The following is an 18,282-nucleotide window of genomic DNA, read 5'->3' as shown; positions in this document are numbered from 1 at the left end:
CTTCTTGTGGATGTTGTATAAGCATATATTCTAATTATGGTTAATGTGTGCAACCTCATTTATATGTAAAAAACAAATGTCTGTTGGCAATTGACAGTTGGAATAGATTAATTTTAATACTATACAGTTGAGAATACCTAATTTTTGAAATAATTTTCTAGTGTTCATATTTTTTGCTTTTAATTTAAGTTATAACAATGGTAAAGCTGTACAGTGGGTTCTTAAGCTAACAGGCTTTAGTCTAAGCAGGTTACCGTTCTGTTTGAGCTGTATACTCAAAGGCAATTAATGTAAAACTCATATTTTTATGATGTTTTACAGCTACAAATGGTCACTCAGAATGTTTGCGGCTATTGATAGGAAATGCAGAACCACAGAATGCAGTGGACATTCAAGATGGAAATGGACAGTGAGTTTAAATGATACACATTCTGTTCTTCACAAGTTATTGCATTTTACATTGGTGATTTTTAATTTATTACTTTAAAGGGAGATGATACTTGAACTAGGAAAAATGAGACTGTGTATTTTGCAATAAACATAACGTTGGTGGTGAAAAATGTTCAACTGGGAGGAAACTAAAATGTGTCTTATTGCCCAGATCCTGAAAAAATGGATTCTAGTAACTTGATCAGGACTTCTGAATTAGGGGATATTAATTTATTTTCTTGTATTTAAGAAGCAAATACGAGTGGCATTCTTGGAATGAAGGTAGTGCTAGAGAAGATCATTGATGATGTAAACTTTAACAGCATTGTCCAGAAGGGTAGTAGTCATTACATTTCAGCTGAGTGCTAGTCTGTTAAATTTCCATGTAGATTACACTTTATTTCACTCTGCTTAGGACTCCTCTGATGTTGTCAGTTCTCAATGGGCACACCGACTGCGTTTATTCACTCCTTAACAAAGGAGCAAATGTAGATGCCAAAGATAAGTGGGGAAGGACAGCATTACATAGAGGGGTAAGAGAATATTCGTTTTCTGTCCTTTCCAGTTTTATACATGTTGATTTCAAATGCAGACTTAATACGTAGTGTTAATGAATTTCTCATTATTCTTATCTTGCCATTCTTAGTTTTTAATTGTCTTTTTAGTTGCTTTCAAAAGGCAAGCTTTTGTCTGGTTGCTCCATACCCTCAGAATTCTTTTGGACTTCTAGAGTCACTTAATCTTGCTGTAAAGTGTTGACTGGAGAGGTCCCAAAGTACAGCTTTTTGTTATGGGGTAGGGGTAGCATTAATGGGAGGAAGAAAAGCGTGATGCGGGCAATATGCCAAATATTTTTTTTTTATAGTCTCTGCCAGATAAGACAATTGAATGAGCCCTAGAGATTTAGCAGTTCATTCAGTGTTATTCCAATAAATGACTCTGTCATCAATATGATAATACATTGGTATTTTTCCAACAGAATGGTTGTTTCCAGGAATAAAAACAATAATTGTACTTATTTTGTTATTACTTAAAAATATAAGAAATTGCCTGAAGTTTGCTTGCTTTAGTTACCACCTTGGCTTATATACATGAGTATTTGCAAACTTGCTATTTCCTGTCTCTCTGTCACAGGCAGTTACTGGGCATGAGGAATGCGTGGAAGCATTGCTTCAACATGGTGCTAAGTCCTTACTACGAGACTGTAGGGGGAGAACCCCTATACACTTGTCAGCTGCATGTGGACATATAGGTGTTCTAGGAGCTCTCCTACAGTCAGCTACATCTGTGGATGCAGCACCTGCGATAGCAGACAATCACGGCTATACATCACTGCATTGGGCCTGCTATAATGGTAAAATACATTAAAGTTAAAATACAGGTCTAAATGTATTTGTTGATATTGAGACAGAGGTTATTACTACTTACAAAAGCAACATATAAAGTCTGTCCCCTTTCAGTTCCTATTAGTCAATGTGACAATATGACGGACATGATATCTTGAGGGGGAATGCATTAACATCTAATACATAATATGAGGTGTTTATTTTTGTACTACATTTTTGTTATAAACTGCCTTCTTAGTTTTATGCCTCAAGGAGTCTTTCAAGAAATTCAGCATAGTACCTGTGAATAGAAATGTGCCATTCATCCAAAAAAAATAACCTTCTCAGGGAGTCTTAGGAGGAATGGTTTCAGATTAAATCTTTAAACTTCCTTCAAATCAACCTTGATAGGCACAAGAAGCTAAAGTATATAAAAGTGATTCAATATGAATTTTTCTTTTCTTCACTGATCCTTTTCTTCACTGATACTTTTCTTGAATTTTGGGGATAAGGGAGGCCTTAAAAGGTAGGAAACTCATTCAGCTCCTTTGCTAAAGATTTTGTTCTGTGTGTTCCTTTCTGACATAGTAGAGGTTCTCATTTATTTCACCTCTGAGTCATATGATAGAGAAAGATCAAGAAGTAAGGGTTTAGAGCTTCACTTCACAAATTATTTTTAAGTGAATAACTAACTAGACTGTCTTCACAGCTGAAGCAACTGGGTAATACATTGATAAATTGAACTAGAATAACATCTTTTTATCACATTCATAAAATTAAACTCTTACAGCTTGGTCCATTTTCAGAGTGACCACAGTGTCTGAATAAAACAGAACTGAAATATGCTTGATTTGTAGAATGAAAATTTGACAGAACTTGTGAAAAAACAAATCTTCAGACAACAGAAAATGTTGAACTAAGGTTCTCTGCATATATGCATCGAAGATGAAACAGATAGTTTCAATAGTTAGCTACCTGTACAGCAGCAGGCTATAGAATCTTGAAAATAATAGTATGATAGGTTGAACATGTTCTTTTTAAGCTTTTGTTATGACTATCAGCTTGGTTTTTCTTTGGGTTTAGCAAGACAGTGGAACAAAAATAACCCTCAAATGGTGGAGACGTTTTCATGTAGACTAAGTGGTGAATGTACAGAAAAGTTTGAAACGTGGAGGTGTAAAGAACGAAATTAAGTGTTCTGGATGTTCTTCAGACAGCATGAGATCCCTTCTAAATTTCACAAAGTTTACAGTGTTAAATGTCAGTTTGATTTTCAGGATGCTAAAAATGTCTTATTTCCTAAATGTAGCCCTAATGAATATAACCAGTGTGTCATTGAAACTTTCAAGTGAAATATTGCTTAGTCTAATTCAGATACATATTTTTTGTTGTAATCCATAAATAGACCTTTTTTTAACACCTAACTTTTACATTTGCTTTAGGTCATGACAGTTGTGTAGAGCTCCTCCTGGAACAGGAAGTTTTCCAGAAAATGGAAGGAAATTCTTTCAGTCCGTTGCATTGTGCTGTGTAAGGAAGTGCAAAATTATTCTTCACAGATTTCATTGCTGGATTTAACAAAAGATTTATCATTCTGTAAATAACAGCCTGTTTAATTCCTTATAGGATAAATGACAATGAAGGTGCTGCAGAAATGTTAATAGATACACTAGGTGCTGGTATTGTAAATTCAACAGATTCAAAAGGAAGGTAAGAGTGTAAATGCACAGTGGACGAATGTAATATAATAGAGTGGCTCTGCTAAATTCTATAATCAGTTGGGATTTTTGTATTTGCTACTTACATTAATTTCCTCTTCCCCCTGTTTTTATTCTTTGAAGAATCTTTTCTTTTATTCTGCACTAGAAATAAATTTTAGATTTTAAAAAATCCTGTTCTGATTCAATAAACTTGAATTGCCTTTTTATTATATAGGCAGGTTTGAGCATGTTTTAAATTGTATCACTTTGTGGGTAGTATTTTATGTGGATTTTATTTCTTCTGAATCAAATTGTATCTTTATTATAAACGACACAGAGGGAATTATTTGAAACTTGAAGGTGACTTTCTAAAGGCAGCAGTCACAACTCCAGCAATACTGATTTCAAAGGATCAGTGAGAGGGACTGCCCAGTCTTGTATCTGCAGGATCACAGTCAGCATGCCCCTTTGAATAAAGTAGAAAGCACGGCTGAACATGGCCATATTGTCTTTTGATCTGTTGTAGAACTCCTCTTCATGCAGCAGCTTTTACAGATCACGTTGAGTGTCTACAGCTTCTGCTCAGTCACAATGCTCAAGTAAATGCTGTAGATTCTTCTGGGAAAACACCGTTAATGATGGCTGCAGAAAATGGACAGACAAATACAGTTGGTAAAGAGAAAGCTTTATATATTTCTGCTCTTAAGTTTGTTAATCTTACTATGGGTAAAGTTGCCTTAGTTATCCACATTCTTGTCGATATATTTTGTTAAAATTATGTTTTCATTTTGCACAAATGTAAGCCATTAAGACTTTAAGGAATATGCTTTTAGTTAATATAAATCTTTATTTCCCCAGAGGTGCTGGTTAGCAGTGCTAAGGCTGATCTGACTTTGCAAGACAGTTCTAAGAACACAGCACTCCATTTGGCTTGCAGCAAGGTGGGTGCGTAGTCTGACTTAGTCTAACGTAAAGCTGAGGTTCACGTTATCAGGCACTGTTTGCAAATATTAACTCATTATTTTGAAAAGGCATTCAAAGCAATTTTTGAAGAGTATTTGTTATATGACAGATGTTTGTTCTATATTAAGGGTCATGAAACTAGTGCCTTGTTAATACTGGAGAAGATTACGGATAGAAACCTCATCAATGCCACCAATGCAGCCTTGCAAACGTATGTATCAGCAGTGAGTGTGTTTCTACAGATGAGTTTTTGGTGTGTTTCTGCTAAAACCAGTGTCTTGCTCATAAAGAGGAATATTTTTAATAATTTTTTTCCAAATTGGTTGAATTTTGATTTAATTGCTTAGCAGGTACCAAGAGTTTAACCGACCTGAAGTGAAATGGTGTTTTGTTCATAATTAAAGTTCTAGTTTTAGCTGAGTGAAAGGGATGATAAATAAATTTTACAGTATTGTGATTCAGGGAATCCTGTGTGGGATTACTGCAATCTGCTGAGATTACTTATAAACCAATATTTTTCTGCTTTATAAATTATCTAATTTTTCAATTAAAATTCACTTCAGTTAACAACTCATCAGAGGCAAACTAAGACTTGCTCTGCAAAGCTAGCTAATAAAAAACCTAGCTGAAGTATGCTTTTACTCTTCAGCATGCTTTCTGTTAGGAAAAGATACCTATTGCTACAATAATGAAAGAATATTTTCTATTAAATATTGTGGAGAATATAGTATTCTTAATGCTTCTTGAAGATCTTCTCTCAAGTAGAATTACGCCTATTTTGTTAGCCCAATCATAAGGAAAACTTATAAATTTAGTGGTATGTCATACTGGGGAATATATTTCAGGATGGGCTATTAAAATGACTCTTTTGCATTTTTTTCCTTTTAAAGAATGTATTTGTGTTATAGGCAATATTTGACACCTGATATGTGGCTGAGTTATGTACAGGAATTGTTAGACTGCTTGAATAATGGTATCGCAGACCATTTAGGAAAAAAAACACCAGAACTTGTAAGCAACTTGCGTATTGCTCTGGCCTTGCATCCCTTCTGGAATTTGTCATGTTCAAATTCCTACAGTTCTTCCAACTATTCTCAGAGATCTGCTTGAACTAAGGAGTTAAGATAGTAAGACTTCTTCCTCTGCTCTTGCTGCTTACCTTGGTGCACCTCAGGCAGCATGAAATAACCAGAAAGCAGGAAAGGGATTCATTGTACCATTTCTGGCTTGAAGGGGGGGATATCTTGGGAGGAGGAAAAGCAAAAATGAGATGGGAACAGAAGTGGAAAAGTATGCTACCACAGGCTCATCTAATTCCACCCACATGCCTTGGCTCACATAGTCTGATCAAGAGATGTCATGGGGAAAAATAGGTACATATTCACACCTCCATGAAATGTTTATATAAATTTCAAGATTTTAACAGTTGTTTAAAATATAACTGGTTTAGCAAATGTTTTTTAATAACTAAACTGACTTTCTACACAGCTTTCGTCATAAACAATGTCCTACTTTGTGCCAAGATAAGCATTACAATTGTTGGCCTCTTTTAATTACAGTACGTTTTTCAGTATACCTGTGGTGTGCAGTAGTTCTTGAATTTTAATACTTTAATATAAGCACCATACATATAGCTTCTCCTAACTATATCTTTTGTAATTCTGGTCTCTAAGTAAGGCACTCGTTTCCAAATCAAAATATAGTTCACAGTTATTTCAAACAATTTTAAGAATGTCAAAATTAGTGAAGAGCATTATAAAGCAGAAGGGAAGTAAGCTGATTATTCTGTTTCCTGCTGAGTGGTGGTAGGGTTTTATTTAAGCCAGTGGGAACCAATTTTGAAAAACTGTTGCATTTGAAAAAGATATAATTAGAATATTTGAGGTTAAGCTACACTTTCCTTGATAGATCAAGTCACCGCAAAACAGGATTATGGTTAATAGTTTGAGGTTTTGAAAAGTAATCTGTTTTTCCCACTTCATGCATTATACTGTAAAATATTTTTTTCCATTTCTAGTCACAGTGGAATATAGTGGTTTCTAAAAGACAGATTGATGAAATGCTTCTGCATCTCTTATAAGCATTTACATGCAATAATCTGCTGTTACTATTCTAATGATTATTGCCAGTGACATGGAGTAACTCTCAGATGTGATGGTATCTGTTACAACAGTTCAGTGAAGGATTTATCAACAGTAAGATACCAGATGTTTCTAAATTTTTAACGTGATAAAGTTCATAAGCAGGCAGGTCTCTTCTAGCAGCTACTTGCTCACTGTGTGGTACCATAAAAGGAAGAAAGAAAGTGCACAATTGTTACTGTATAGTTTCTTTGCAATAAGAAAAGAGATTTGCTGGTTTTCCCATCTTAGTTATTATATCTGCAATATTTATATAATGTGTAAGTAACATACCAGTATAAATACTTCAATAATCATTTAACTAGATGCAAGCTGCCTATCTTACTTAATATCTTGTTCTAAGGTTTATATACCAATTTGCTTGTCTTCACAGACCTCTGCATGTCGCTGCTCGGAATGGACTAACGGTTGTAGTTCAAGAGCTTTTAGGGAAGGGAGCAAGTGTACTTGCTGTAGATGAAAATGGTAAGAATAAATTTAACTTTGTTTCCCCGTAAGGAACTGTGGTTTTAAACGCAGCTCACTGAAAAGCAAGAACCCTTTGGGAATTTCATATGAGCCTTGCAGTAGGTTCCCCCATAGAAAAAAATGTGTTGTGTTGGTGATGGATTATTCTAGCAAAGCAGCAGAAGTGTAAGGGGAGTGAAAACTTTCAGAACCACGCAGGTCATGGCATAGAAATGTTTGGTTTGCATTTGTAGTTTTATAATGAATACATTAGGTCTGGCATACTGGAGACTGTCAAAAAAATGTAATGCTTAAAGTAAAATATAACTTTCAGCTGTTAAGAAGCTGGATTGAATTGCCATCCATTTTGTCACGGTAGGTATATTGGTCTTAGTTTTTAAAAGCAAGTATGAATTACAGGTCTCAGTTACTGGTCTCAAGCTTCTGGCTCTTCAGAGCTTTTTGGCACATAGAAGTACGAAAAAGTAACTGCTTTATCAAAGAGAATAAATCCTTTACCTTGTAAGAACAAAAGAAAATTAGATCTACTGACTTCTTATTTGCATATTTTGATGTAAGACATCTGTGGTCCTCCAAAGCTGTGCTTTTAAAAGCATAAGAGTCCCTGCTCTTAGGCCATACCCCAGTGTGTCTTAAATGAAAGCAGTAGCTGGGGTTTGGGGTGGGGAGGCGTTTTTTTTTTTTTTGCTTGTGGGGGTTTGGTTTGGTTTGGTTTTTTTCCCCAGAAGGGATGTGCCTAATTAACAGTTCTAATTATATTTCCAGTTTGGAAAGTTTTTCCTCTCAACGTTTACTGTGACTTTCTCTGTGTATTTCTCAAATTACACTGCTTAAAGTGACATGGGTGAATTGAAGATCATTCCTTGCCTAAAATAGGGTACAGGGGTAACTGCGAAATGAAACTCCCTAAAATGAAAAGACTGGAAAACATACCTTTCTGACTTCTGTTTCTCATCGCAAGTATGCTAACTGGAGAAGTTGTTTGTATTTTTGTGGGCTTTTCATGTGCAGCCAGCCAGTCATTTGTTAGGGTGGATCTTTGACGTAACGGAGAAGAGAATTGTTTGTATAGAAGTCACAGTTCTCTGGCAGCCTGGGGATCTATCTGCAACATGTTAAACTTCTTTTTAATTCTGTTCATATCTTAAAATTTAAAGTAACTCAGAGTGCTACCTAATCTAGTTCCTCACTGTGGTTCTTAACTTTTCTTTCTAATAGCAATTGCTTGCTTATAAAATTTTAAGCAGCCTTGAGAATATTCATAATGAATTCTTTTTCTGTTGGATGAATGTGCCAGCTTAAAGTACAGTATGTGCAAAGGGATGAATACTTTGAGTTGTGAGAGAGCAAGGGAAATTTTCGTGGGATTTATCAATCTACTTCACCAGTCACTAATTTTTTCTTAATTCTTAGAAGTATTAGTATGCCAGCAGGCTTGCTAAACCCATTGCAAAAGTTTTCTTGATTTCCATAGTGTACCTTTTATATTAAATGGAAAAGCTGGCAGTAGTGATAGCCAGGTTCTGCGTTAGGTCTACTTGTCTTTGATTTTAGCATCTACTGCTAGAGTACAAGTGTTTCTAAAGAAAAAAAAAAATTACATGCATTTGTTTAATTCTAATAAAGTAAAAATGTAGGAGAAACTTTGATTTTTTTTTTAATTAGAAAGGCTTAAAAGAGTATGATTCATGCATTTTGGGGGGTGAAAGCTATCTGTTTAGCAAAGCAGACTGAAGAAATAGGCGCTGGAATATTTTGCATCACAACACTGACATTCTCTTACTTTAGCATAGCTCAGATAATTTCAGTCATCTGCCATGCAAGCTTGGCATTTCAGATAGAATTCGATGAAATTGGAGGTAAAGTTTTAGTTACTGTTTTACATGGAAGTGTGGCTTGATGCATGGAACATGTAATCAGCAGAACCTCAGCTGGTATGGAGTGGCGATCCCCTTTTTGTCTCTGAAGTTATCGCTTTCTATAAAGGCTGCATTAATCTTTTACAAGCAGTCTCTATTTGTATCTATATCTGTATAAAATACTTAATAGTCCTCTGCTGCTATATCTGGGCTACAGAAGATTATTGAAAAACATGAGCTTTGAAAAAAACATCACTCCAATTCTCTGCATTTCAGTTTATAAATAATTTATAAGATATTTAAAACTCTAGATTTGAAGTCATATTGCTTTTGTTATAGAGCATCTCTTAATGTAGTGAGATCACTTTTTGAGATGTTTAAGAACTAGTGTTTTTGGAAAAAATGTAATCTTCTTGGTTCTCAAAAGATTAAGTGCAACTGAAATGGCAAATTAACTGTCCAGCATACTTCCCAAAAGTAGTCATGTTGAGGGTTCATTTTCAGTTCTGTATCAGTGCTCACTCAAATCTTTCAGTTCTTTTGCCAAGTTTCCGCATCTGTCTTGATGAAACTTTGCCATCACCTGCATCTACAAAATTTCTGTTGAATTTTATGTTATTTATGCAAGTTTAGAAGAAATTTACTAGCTCAGTCTTAGAAGAAATTTACTAGCTTTTTCTTTCATTTGACACCAGACGAAGTTCTATTTTTGGTCACTAAACCAACTTTTCAAGGTTTTTTTTGTGTTGGGTTTTTGCCCCACTATTTAACTAACTAGGCTAGCTAAATTTCTTGGTACGGTCTGTCTTTTCTTTGTTGTATTAATGTGCACCACAGCTGGAGGCTGTAATGATTGGGCTAACAGTATTAGTGAGAGGAGGCATTCTCTAACTCCAGGGACTGACATAGATTTCTCTTATTTTCTAGATTCATCGTTACAGTGATCATTGGCCTTTCAAGCTTTTAAAAAAATAAAAGGGGGGGTAATTTTTTTTTTGTCTAGTTCTTTTCCAAGCCTTCCTTTACTCGTATTCTAGTTTACATTGGAGACCTCCAGTTTTCTGGAAGGATATTTTCTTGTAAATGCTTACAGGATGACTCATGCTTCAGATGACTTTCTTCTCTTTCCCAAGTGTAAGACTTCACTCAGTTGGAGAACTCTTTGCACCGACCACATTAATAACCCTCTGATTTTCCTGTAGACGCCTTCATGGAAACTTCCAAGCCCCAGGGGAGGGAGCAGCTCTGCGTTAGGCAGGGGGAGCCCTGGTCTTAAGTCCATGTCCGCCACTTAGGCTCTGTTTTCTGTTGTGCGAGGAAGCTGCTTCTCCTCACTCTGCTTCTGTCGCCCTGTCTATAAATGAAGATAGTGATATATTTTGTTGTCCTGTGAAAGCTTACTCAAATACAAATACAGATTATGGGGAACATTATATGAGAACTGAGTAAGAGTATTTCAGTGGAGTTGGTACCTTTACCAACATCGTATTAAAAGACCATTTAAAGTATTTACACCTATTGTTGCCCTGACATATGAATGATCAGTTTGCAGTTGTTTAAGGGACATAAAAATATAATTAGTTCTTACAATTTTAAAATAATATAGACAAAAATAAAGTGGTGGAGGACACAGATGTCAGTCTTCCATGGTGCAAGCAGTTACTTCATTTTACTATGTATAAGGCAAGAATAAAACTGTGATATTTCATTCCTAGTTATGAAAGCCAGAAGCTTAAGATCTACAATTGAATATTAGTATAAATACTGTTTTTAGAGAACTTTTAAAAGAAGAAATCTGTTTAATCTTTACCTTGGCCTTTAATGTTTTTTATGATGAACTGGGATGCTCAAAGGTAGCCAGTGACTGCTCGTTTTTCTTTGAGCTTTTATCAAATCATGTTAGTGAAAGAAATGGTGTTGAGTATGGCCAGCTTGAATAAACTGACTTTGTGTGTCATCTTACCTTCATACAGTCTCCAGCAACTGTAGATATTAAATTGTGTGCATTTGAGTATCAATGCTGAGCCTTCTGTTCTGCCTGATGTGCCTGAAATAGCGTCTTCATCCGAGTGTAGCAAGCTCTGGCCCTTGCTTCTGAATCCTCTCAAAATGTATCTCTTCTGCAGACTGTCACTGTTAACTCTGAGCTGTTTAAGTGCTGTGATACCTTACTAACCATGAAAACATCTGCTGCGCTGCACTTCTGTACGGCCCTATCACATGGTCAGCTGGTGCGTTTTGTGCTTGAATTATCTGTGTTTCCTTGGATTGTATGCTCCTTTGGGCAGGGACTGTTGTCTTACTCTGTTCCAAGCATCAAGCACAAGGTCTGTCCTGAGCAAGTAATAGTCAACTGCAAATTATCTGTCCCCTGATTGCTGTTTTCTTAATTTCTAGCTGCAATTATTTTCCATAATGTGCCTACTTGTTTAAAACTTCTGTGCAATTGTACAACACAATAACTCCTCCTGAGCTCTATCCGAACACTTGACCTGGATCTACTTCTACAATAAAGATGATTCCTTAGGAGTTGAAACACTTGCTGGTAGAACAGGCATTGCCTCATTTTCCATGCCTTCCTAAGGTCTGGATAGGAATCCATCATGCGGTTTGCTTTAAAGCCATCTATTATTTAAAATACTTGTGTGGTTTTTGCCTGGATGTTGTACACCTTTAAGTTGTGGACTGGGGGTAGTGCAGGACTTCGGACTACCAAATGTACCGGAACATGACTTTTCCTGTTCAGCTCATTGTGAGCGTATCTATCGCATGCAGTGAGAGATACTGCAAGGGTGCTACAGGGTGATCTGGTCACCCGCTTCTGTGCAGAGCCAGGTAGAGGGAACTTACTTTGGTCTTGGCAGCAGAATTAGCTGTTATCTGCAGTTGTACTTCTGTGACTGCCGTGCTTCTAGAGCTGCTGTTGTCACCACCAATTACAGTGCCTCAGTGTTGTAGATACACCCTGAGACATGTGCCAAAGCTTATCCTCAGGTGCCTTGCTGAATGATTAAGCCTAAAGCCTGAGACAGGAGCAATGTGCAGATCGCCACTGAGGAGAATTTGAAACGTTTTTCTTGATATGTAATGGGTAGAGGCAAGTACATAGGGAAGGGGGAAGCTGCAAAAGGAGAAACGTTGGAGGATTATTAGAGCCACAGTTACCAAGAAGAGATTTCACAGCTACATGGCCTGACTGCAAATCATTCCACAGCCCAAGACCTCCTGCATTTGGGGGTTGTCACAGTAGCACTGCCTGGCAGGAGTAGTTTGGCTGGACCAGTTGGGCAACCAAGAGGTGTCGTTTCTCTCTGCAAGTCCTAGCCTACTAATCCAGCTGGCGTTTCCTCATTCTTCTGTGGGTTTCTTAATTGATATCCCTCAAATAAAAGTTAGGCATTGGCTGTATAGTTTATATTACTGAATATTGTAATAAAGTATAGGTTGATTGAAACTGTATGCTCTGCCTTTTCAGTTAACTGGCCCTGATGCTTTAGCCAGCTTATTATTGGGACAGGACAGTCTTAGTAAAATAACTGTGATGAACAGCTATGTGGAAGCTTCTGGATGAAGAAATATTTAACATGTTGAGCTGTCGTTTCTGCAGTGGCTTTCTAGTGAATGCCTTCACCCATCACTGTTGGCTGCCATTAGTTGTCTTTCCTCAGCCTGGTGACTTCCTCACCATTTTCAGATCCAGGCTTTTCTTGCTGGCCTAGAGTGTCTGACTGTGCTTAACAAAACAATTACATCTCTGTTCAAAGCCCACTAACTTCTGGGCTGGTTTTGTAACCAAAAGTTAAAAAATTCTAATTGATAATGCATTTAATTTTATGTTCTTTTCTTTTTTTCTTAAACAGTGGAGAACTAAGCAATATAAAATACTTATGCAGCTGAAAGATGACATGATCTTGGAGAAATTTTTACACTGTCTTTATTTTAAATGAAGGTTTTTTTTTTTCTTGACTTTCTAGGTTACACACCAGCTTTGGCCTGTGCGCCCAATAAGGATGTGGCTGATTGCCTAGCTCTCATTCTGGCCACGATGATGCCTGTTTCATCGAGCAGCACATTACCTTCCCTTACATTCAATGCCATTAATCATTACACCAACACCTCAAAAACTGTCACCTTCGATTCCTTGCCAATCATGAGGAGTGACCATAGCTCTTACTGTACTTTCAACAACATTGGCAGGGAAGATGGCTACCCATATACAGAAGAAGATGAACTCAATGACTCGGATTCTGAGACCTATTAGAAGCTACATTTTGTAGGTCTGAAGAGTGAACCCTCACGCTGGAAGGTCAGACTTGTGCTTTTGAAAAAAAGCTATCAGTGTTTGAATGCAAAAAGAGGACAGACCTTTGAGAAGATGTTTTTTATTGTGGTTGCATATAAAAAAATCTGTGAGACTCTAGGAGGATTTTTAAGAGCATATTTTGCAGAAGAAGCATAAATTCTTGAATAAGTACTTGGAATCCATGGCAAAAAAAAAAAAGTAAAATAAAGAATGTCAAAACTGTTTTATTTAACTGTATTCTACCATTCTGTTGCTGGTGCCGGGAGTAATTTCTGCAGACTGGGCACCCTACTTGATGTAAATGAACAACACTATTGTACAACACGAAGGATGCTAGATTTAAATATTATCAATAAAACTAAAACCATTTTGAAGGCAATAAATGAGTTTGGTACAGTAGGCATTGTTTGTGCTGCAAATTGCCAAAGGACCAAATAACTTAAAGATTTTTTTTTTTTTAATTAAATACCTTTTTGTGAAAACTGGAATAGGTTATTTGAGAAGTTGTTTTAACCAAACCTTAACTACTTCTGGAAAAGAAGCTTAGATTTGGTTTTAAATGTTGATTTTTATTTTTTTTTTAATCATCTGAAAGCCTTCCGACACTATTAAATGTACCATGAAAGAAAGCAGATGTACTTTCAAGTTTTGTTTTCTTTTTCTTTTAGGAGAAATGAAAATGAACTTGTCATACTTTTATAATACTAAAATTAAACCAGCTAACAAGGTGAAGTCAGGGTGAAAAATGTACAGTGTAATAAACAAGGGAAGGGGTGGGAGATGTGGGAGGGAAGCAGTAATTGTTGCACAGTTTTAGATTTTTTAACTTTTGGGTTTTGGATTGAGATTTTTTTAATTTAAAAATACATGAGTAACTTGGAAACTATGAAACTGCATAAAAAATTGAAATGTCTTGATAACCCTGTTGTGACTGAGAGTTCTTTTCAGTAATTTGTCCACTTCCTTACATCATAAATTTGTATGTAAGATTAAAATTGTATATCCGTATCACTTTTTTTTTTTTTAAACCCTGGAGTTACAAGGGGGGGGGAGGTGAATTTAAAAGTATATTTCCCTATTAGAAGAAAAAAGTACAGTGTCTGGTCTGTGGGAAGAGCTGTGTATCTTTGTTGTGCTCCATTTAGAAAATAAACAGCAGAAACAGGTCCCTGTAATGTAGTTCAGATTTGCCCGAAGATTTTTTTTTTTAATTTATAACAGACTACTGTGGTTTTTTTAATTGCCTGAAGAATGAAAAACTGACATAAGTAAGCTGAAGTTTTGTCTGTTAAATATGAATATTTACTTTATTTGGCTCTGCTTTAACTATAACTGTTACTTTTCAAGTGAATTTGTTTATGTACATGCAAGGAATCCTTGCATGTCCTGGTAAAGTACAAATAAATTACTACAAACTGATTCCAATTTCCTTTTTATCCTTTTTGTATTGTGAAACTGGAAATCTTTATGATATTGTAAATTATCAGCTGGTTTTCTGAACATAGTGTGGAAACACGGGACAATATTTTGATCTATTTGATAATTTTGTGGGTTTTTTGAAGAATTAATGAGCATGTACATAGAAATAGTGACTGCTTGAATACTGTATTTACCTGCACTCTTTCAGTACTTCAAGATTCCTGTATATTTTACGGAGTATAATAAAACCCAAATGTGAGTTCTATTAATGAATAATTTATTTGTATCTACTAAGCATTAATGACAGTCTCTTTTGTTGAACTGTTAGAATTTATAAAAGCTACTTCACAAAGGTTTTGCCAGCATTTTAATTCTGAAGTGAAGGTGAGCTATTAAAGTCATTTTAAATGTTAAATTACTTCATTATTCCTTTAGGCTTCTTTTTAAGTATTACTTTCTTAACCATTTGTGCCTGCGTTCATTGTTTATATATGCAGTATGTTTGTCTGTGAGCAGAATTAGCTGACTTCAGGGAGATCGTGATTTCTGTGTTTTCTTCCCTCTGAATCTTTCAAAGTACAGGGCTGTGTGGGAGTGATGTACGTGCCTCAGCTGAGCACACAGGCAGCGCTCAAAAGATCCATATTGGCCTGTCTTGAGATTCACTGCATCTATTTAAATACAAAGGTTGAAGCAGCACAGACCCATTTTTCCTCATACACTCGTGGAAAGCCTGAATCAGAATGCCAAGTAGCATGCCTGTTATTTAAAAGGAAACAATTGCATATTTCTGTTAATGAAACTGTCCAATTTTTGTTGCTTCAAAGGAACTGTAAGAAGATTATATTAATAGGCCTTTGTTATCTGTGCTAACTTCTATTTGACTTCAAGATGATCTGTTACCTCAGAGTGTGGTGTCTGTCACCATCGGGCAATTCGTAGGAGGGGACACTCCTGTTGTCTTTGAAAAATTAGCAGGGCAGTAGAGACCGAGAGCTATTCGTGTCCACTGTGCGCCTGGGTGATAGAGGAGAAAAAGCTCAGAAGGTGTTGATTTAAAAGTTAAAGGTCTGGATATGGAATACAGGCAAATGCAGAAAACAGTGCTGTTGAACACCTTTGTTTCCTTATGCCAGTCAGAAATCATGCCTCTCTTTCATTTCATTACTACTCACCTCTTGAGGAAGAAAACTTTTTTGCTGCATTAAATTGCATTATTTTTAAGTTAAGTTTTGTGAACTTTTTAGAGCTAAAGATTTGTCTTTTTTATTACAAATTGTTAATTCCATTTAGGAATTCAGAGTTACGTGATGTGTGTATCTCATCTATCTCATCATTAGAATTTATTCAGTGAGCCTGTAGATTGCAATTTGCATGTATTTGGTTATTCCTATTTAAACCCCCACACGCACACACAAAAAAAAAACGAAAAACTCCATTACTACCTGGCACTATGGGTAGGACAGTAATTGTGCCCTGTAAGTGATAATTGGGACTATTATTAGAATATGGTCTTATTCCAAAAATGGGACGTGATTTGTTTAAAGAACATGCTGCTGTGGTCAGAGACCACTTTCTTAATGAGAGGTCAAGGAACAGAAGGTTCCTTGTTTCTGTAAAACAAATAATCCTGTCTGTGGCTGGTGGGGGTTTTTTATTTAAAAAAAAAAAAAAAAAGAGTGTTCATACCTCAGTGGAGGCCTGTTCATTTCCAGAAAATTATACTGGAACCTCCATCTTTCTAAAATAAATCCTCCTCTTTTTGTACAGATGAATAGGGCACGGTTATTGTTACAACCTTCATCCAAACAACCTCTCGGATTTTCACCAAGAGTGAGCAGTGAGCCTCGGCTGGACCACTGAAGCAGTATATTAGAATAAAAAAAACCCTTTTTATCCTGGGGGCGGGGGGGGAATGGACTTCAGGAATGAGAACAACCAGCTCTGCTCAGCTTTCTCTGTACTCTGACTTCTGGGATGTTTTACAGGTGTTTCAGTTCTCAGGATAAGTGTTCTGCAGGAGAAAATGCCACGTTAGTATTAACCCGCTAGGCTGAGCTGTTACTTTTGTAACAGCTTTTGTAGTGTGGTAGCATAAATGCCGCATGCTGTTAAAATGAAGAATCAGTCTGTCTCCCGCCCCGAGTGACCCAACTAATCAAAAAGATTTTTCTTGTAATTTCTTACAAAACCTTGACCCTCTTTGTCTCCTGCTTTGTATTTCCTCCTATTACTCTTTATTGCTTCCCCACCCCTAGCTATCTCCAAAATATTCATATAAATATATTTGGAACAATCAGAGCTAGAAATATGCACTTTATAAACTTGGATCTTGGTTGTGGTGGGGTTTTTTTCTGGTCGTAATTTTCTGGTTTAAAATTCTGACTTGTCTACCAGGCTAAAGAATTAATAAATGTTTGGTTAAAAAAAGTTAATATTTAGAAATTAATGACTTGGAAGTTTTGTTCCTTTTAGCATCTATACAAAAGGCACTAAAGATCCCAAAGCTGGTACCTAAGCTGTATGGAAGATCACTAAAAAGGGGCATGAGATAATGTTCAGCCCAATCATTCTGGTTTTGAATTAGCCTTTCTTCTTGCCCAGAGATTATGTCCATTTAAAGGCAACAACTACTGTAGTAATCCAGAATAACATACTCTATTTATATTCTAGTTTGAAATTAAAAAAAAGAGAGAATGTTCATTAAATACAGTTGGTTTGAGATAACACAAGTGTTGTTCTGGTAGCTCAGCTTCTTTATTGCAAAAAAAAAAAAAAAAAAATTGTGGTGACCTTTCTGTTAATCATGCAATAACTGGGTGAGAGGATAAGCCTGTAGAAAGACTGTAAGCAACAGTGAATACTGTACAAAGACCGTTGTCTAGCATATACTTGTGAGAAGTTTTTTCATGTGCATAATCATGGAACAACTTTAACAGTGCTAGATGTGTCGGGGGAGCCCATACTACTTAATTCTGTGTTTGGATCAGTGAGCTTCACATCTTAAAAACTGAAACCTAAATAAAAAGGCTAAGTGTTTATGGAAACAGCAGTTCTGGAGAACTGGAAGACGTGCTCTTTGGCTCAGTGTCCCACAGGGCAGGTGAGGGAGGTCCCTGGGCTTCCCCAGCAGCAGCTATAGGAGCAGCAGAAGGAGGTGGCAGGAGCACCCTCCTCGTCTCCCACCACTTTGCCTGCTCTGTGGCTCTGCTGATGGTACCTGTCCACTTCCCAGAAGAAATGCCATCGTGCTTTTGGTTAAAAAACATGGATTCCTGATAACAATAATTCCTGATAATTGAGTCCTGGTGGGATCAGACTAATAACCTTGGGAAAGAAGGTTAATAAGTAGTTTAAACTTTTAACACCACTTCCGTAGATCTGGATTTAAACTCAGCAAAATCCATTTTAATATCAGGAGAAAGTATTTAAATTCTTGAAGTTGGTCCAGCAAATTCATATAAATCCTTAAATCCAAGATTGACTGGTAACGATTGCCTCTTATAGTAATCTCTCAATGATTTGTGATGACTTCCTTATAATCCTTTTATATGCTGCAGAAGCTGATGGGACAGTTGGAGAAGAATTCTTTCAGATTAGGATTAAACCCCTTTTTTTGTAAATCTGTAGCTGTGACTCTAAATTGGACAAGACAGTAGTTTGTAAAATATGGGT

At 36.3% G+C, this 18,282-nt stretch overlaps 1 protein-coding gene across 3 annotated transcripts in view; it reads left to right on the top strand.

Annotated features, from left to right (window-relative positions):
* The window catches only part of ANKRD28 (ankyrin repeat domain 28), a 126,977-nt gene extending 113,578 nt beyond the window's left edge, over nucleotides 1-13,399 (top strand). For all 3 annotated transcript variants that reach the window (XM_075493096.1, XM_075493095.1, XM_075493094.1), the window contains exons 19-28: nucleotides 322-409; nucleotides 845-962; nucleotides 1,564-1,783; nucleotides 3,197-3,284; nucleotides 3,381-3,464; nucleotides 3,981-4,126; nucleotides 4,313-4,395; nucleotides 4,546-4,628; nucleotides 6,932-7,023; nucleotides 12,860-13,399. In XM_075493096.1, coding sequence (XP_075349211.1) covers nucleotides 322-409; nucleotides 845-962; nucleotides 1,564-1,783; nucleotides 3,197-3,284; nucleotides 3,381-3,464; nucleotides 3,981-4,126; nucleotides 4,313-4,395; nucleotides 4,546-4,628; nucleotides 6,932-7,023; nucleotides 12,860-13,146 — 1,289 coding nt within the window. In that variant the 3' untranslated portion in view covers nucleotides 13,147-13,399. The remainder of the gene's footprint in view (nucleotides 1-321; nucleotides 410-844; nucleotides 963-1,563; nucleotides 1,784-3,196; nucleotides 3,285-3,380; nucleotides 3,465-3,980; nucleotides 4,127-4,312; nucleotides 4,396-4,545; nucleotides 4,629-6,931; nucleotides 7,024-12,859) is intronic.
* The last annotated feature ends 4,883 nt before the right edge of the window (nucleotides 13,400-18,282 follow it).

The sequence above is a fragment of the Mycteria americana genome, chromosome 2, assembly GCF_035582795.1.
Source record: "Mycteria americana isolate JAX WOST 10 ecotype Jacksonville Zoo and Gardens chromosome 2, USCA_MyAme_1.0, whole genome shotgun sequence".
Classification (NCBI taxonomy): Eukaryota; Metazoa; Chordata; class Aves; order Ciconiiformes; family Ciconiidae; genus Mycteria; species Mycteria americana.
This window is presented reverse-complemented; position numbering and strand designations above follow the sequence as displayed.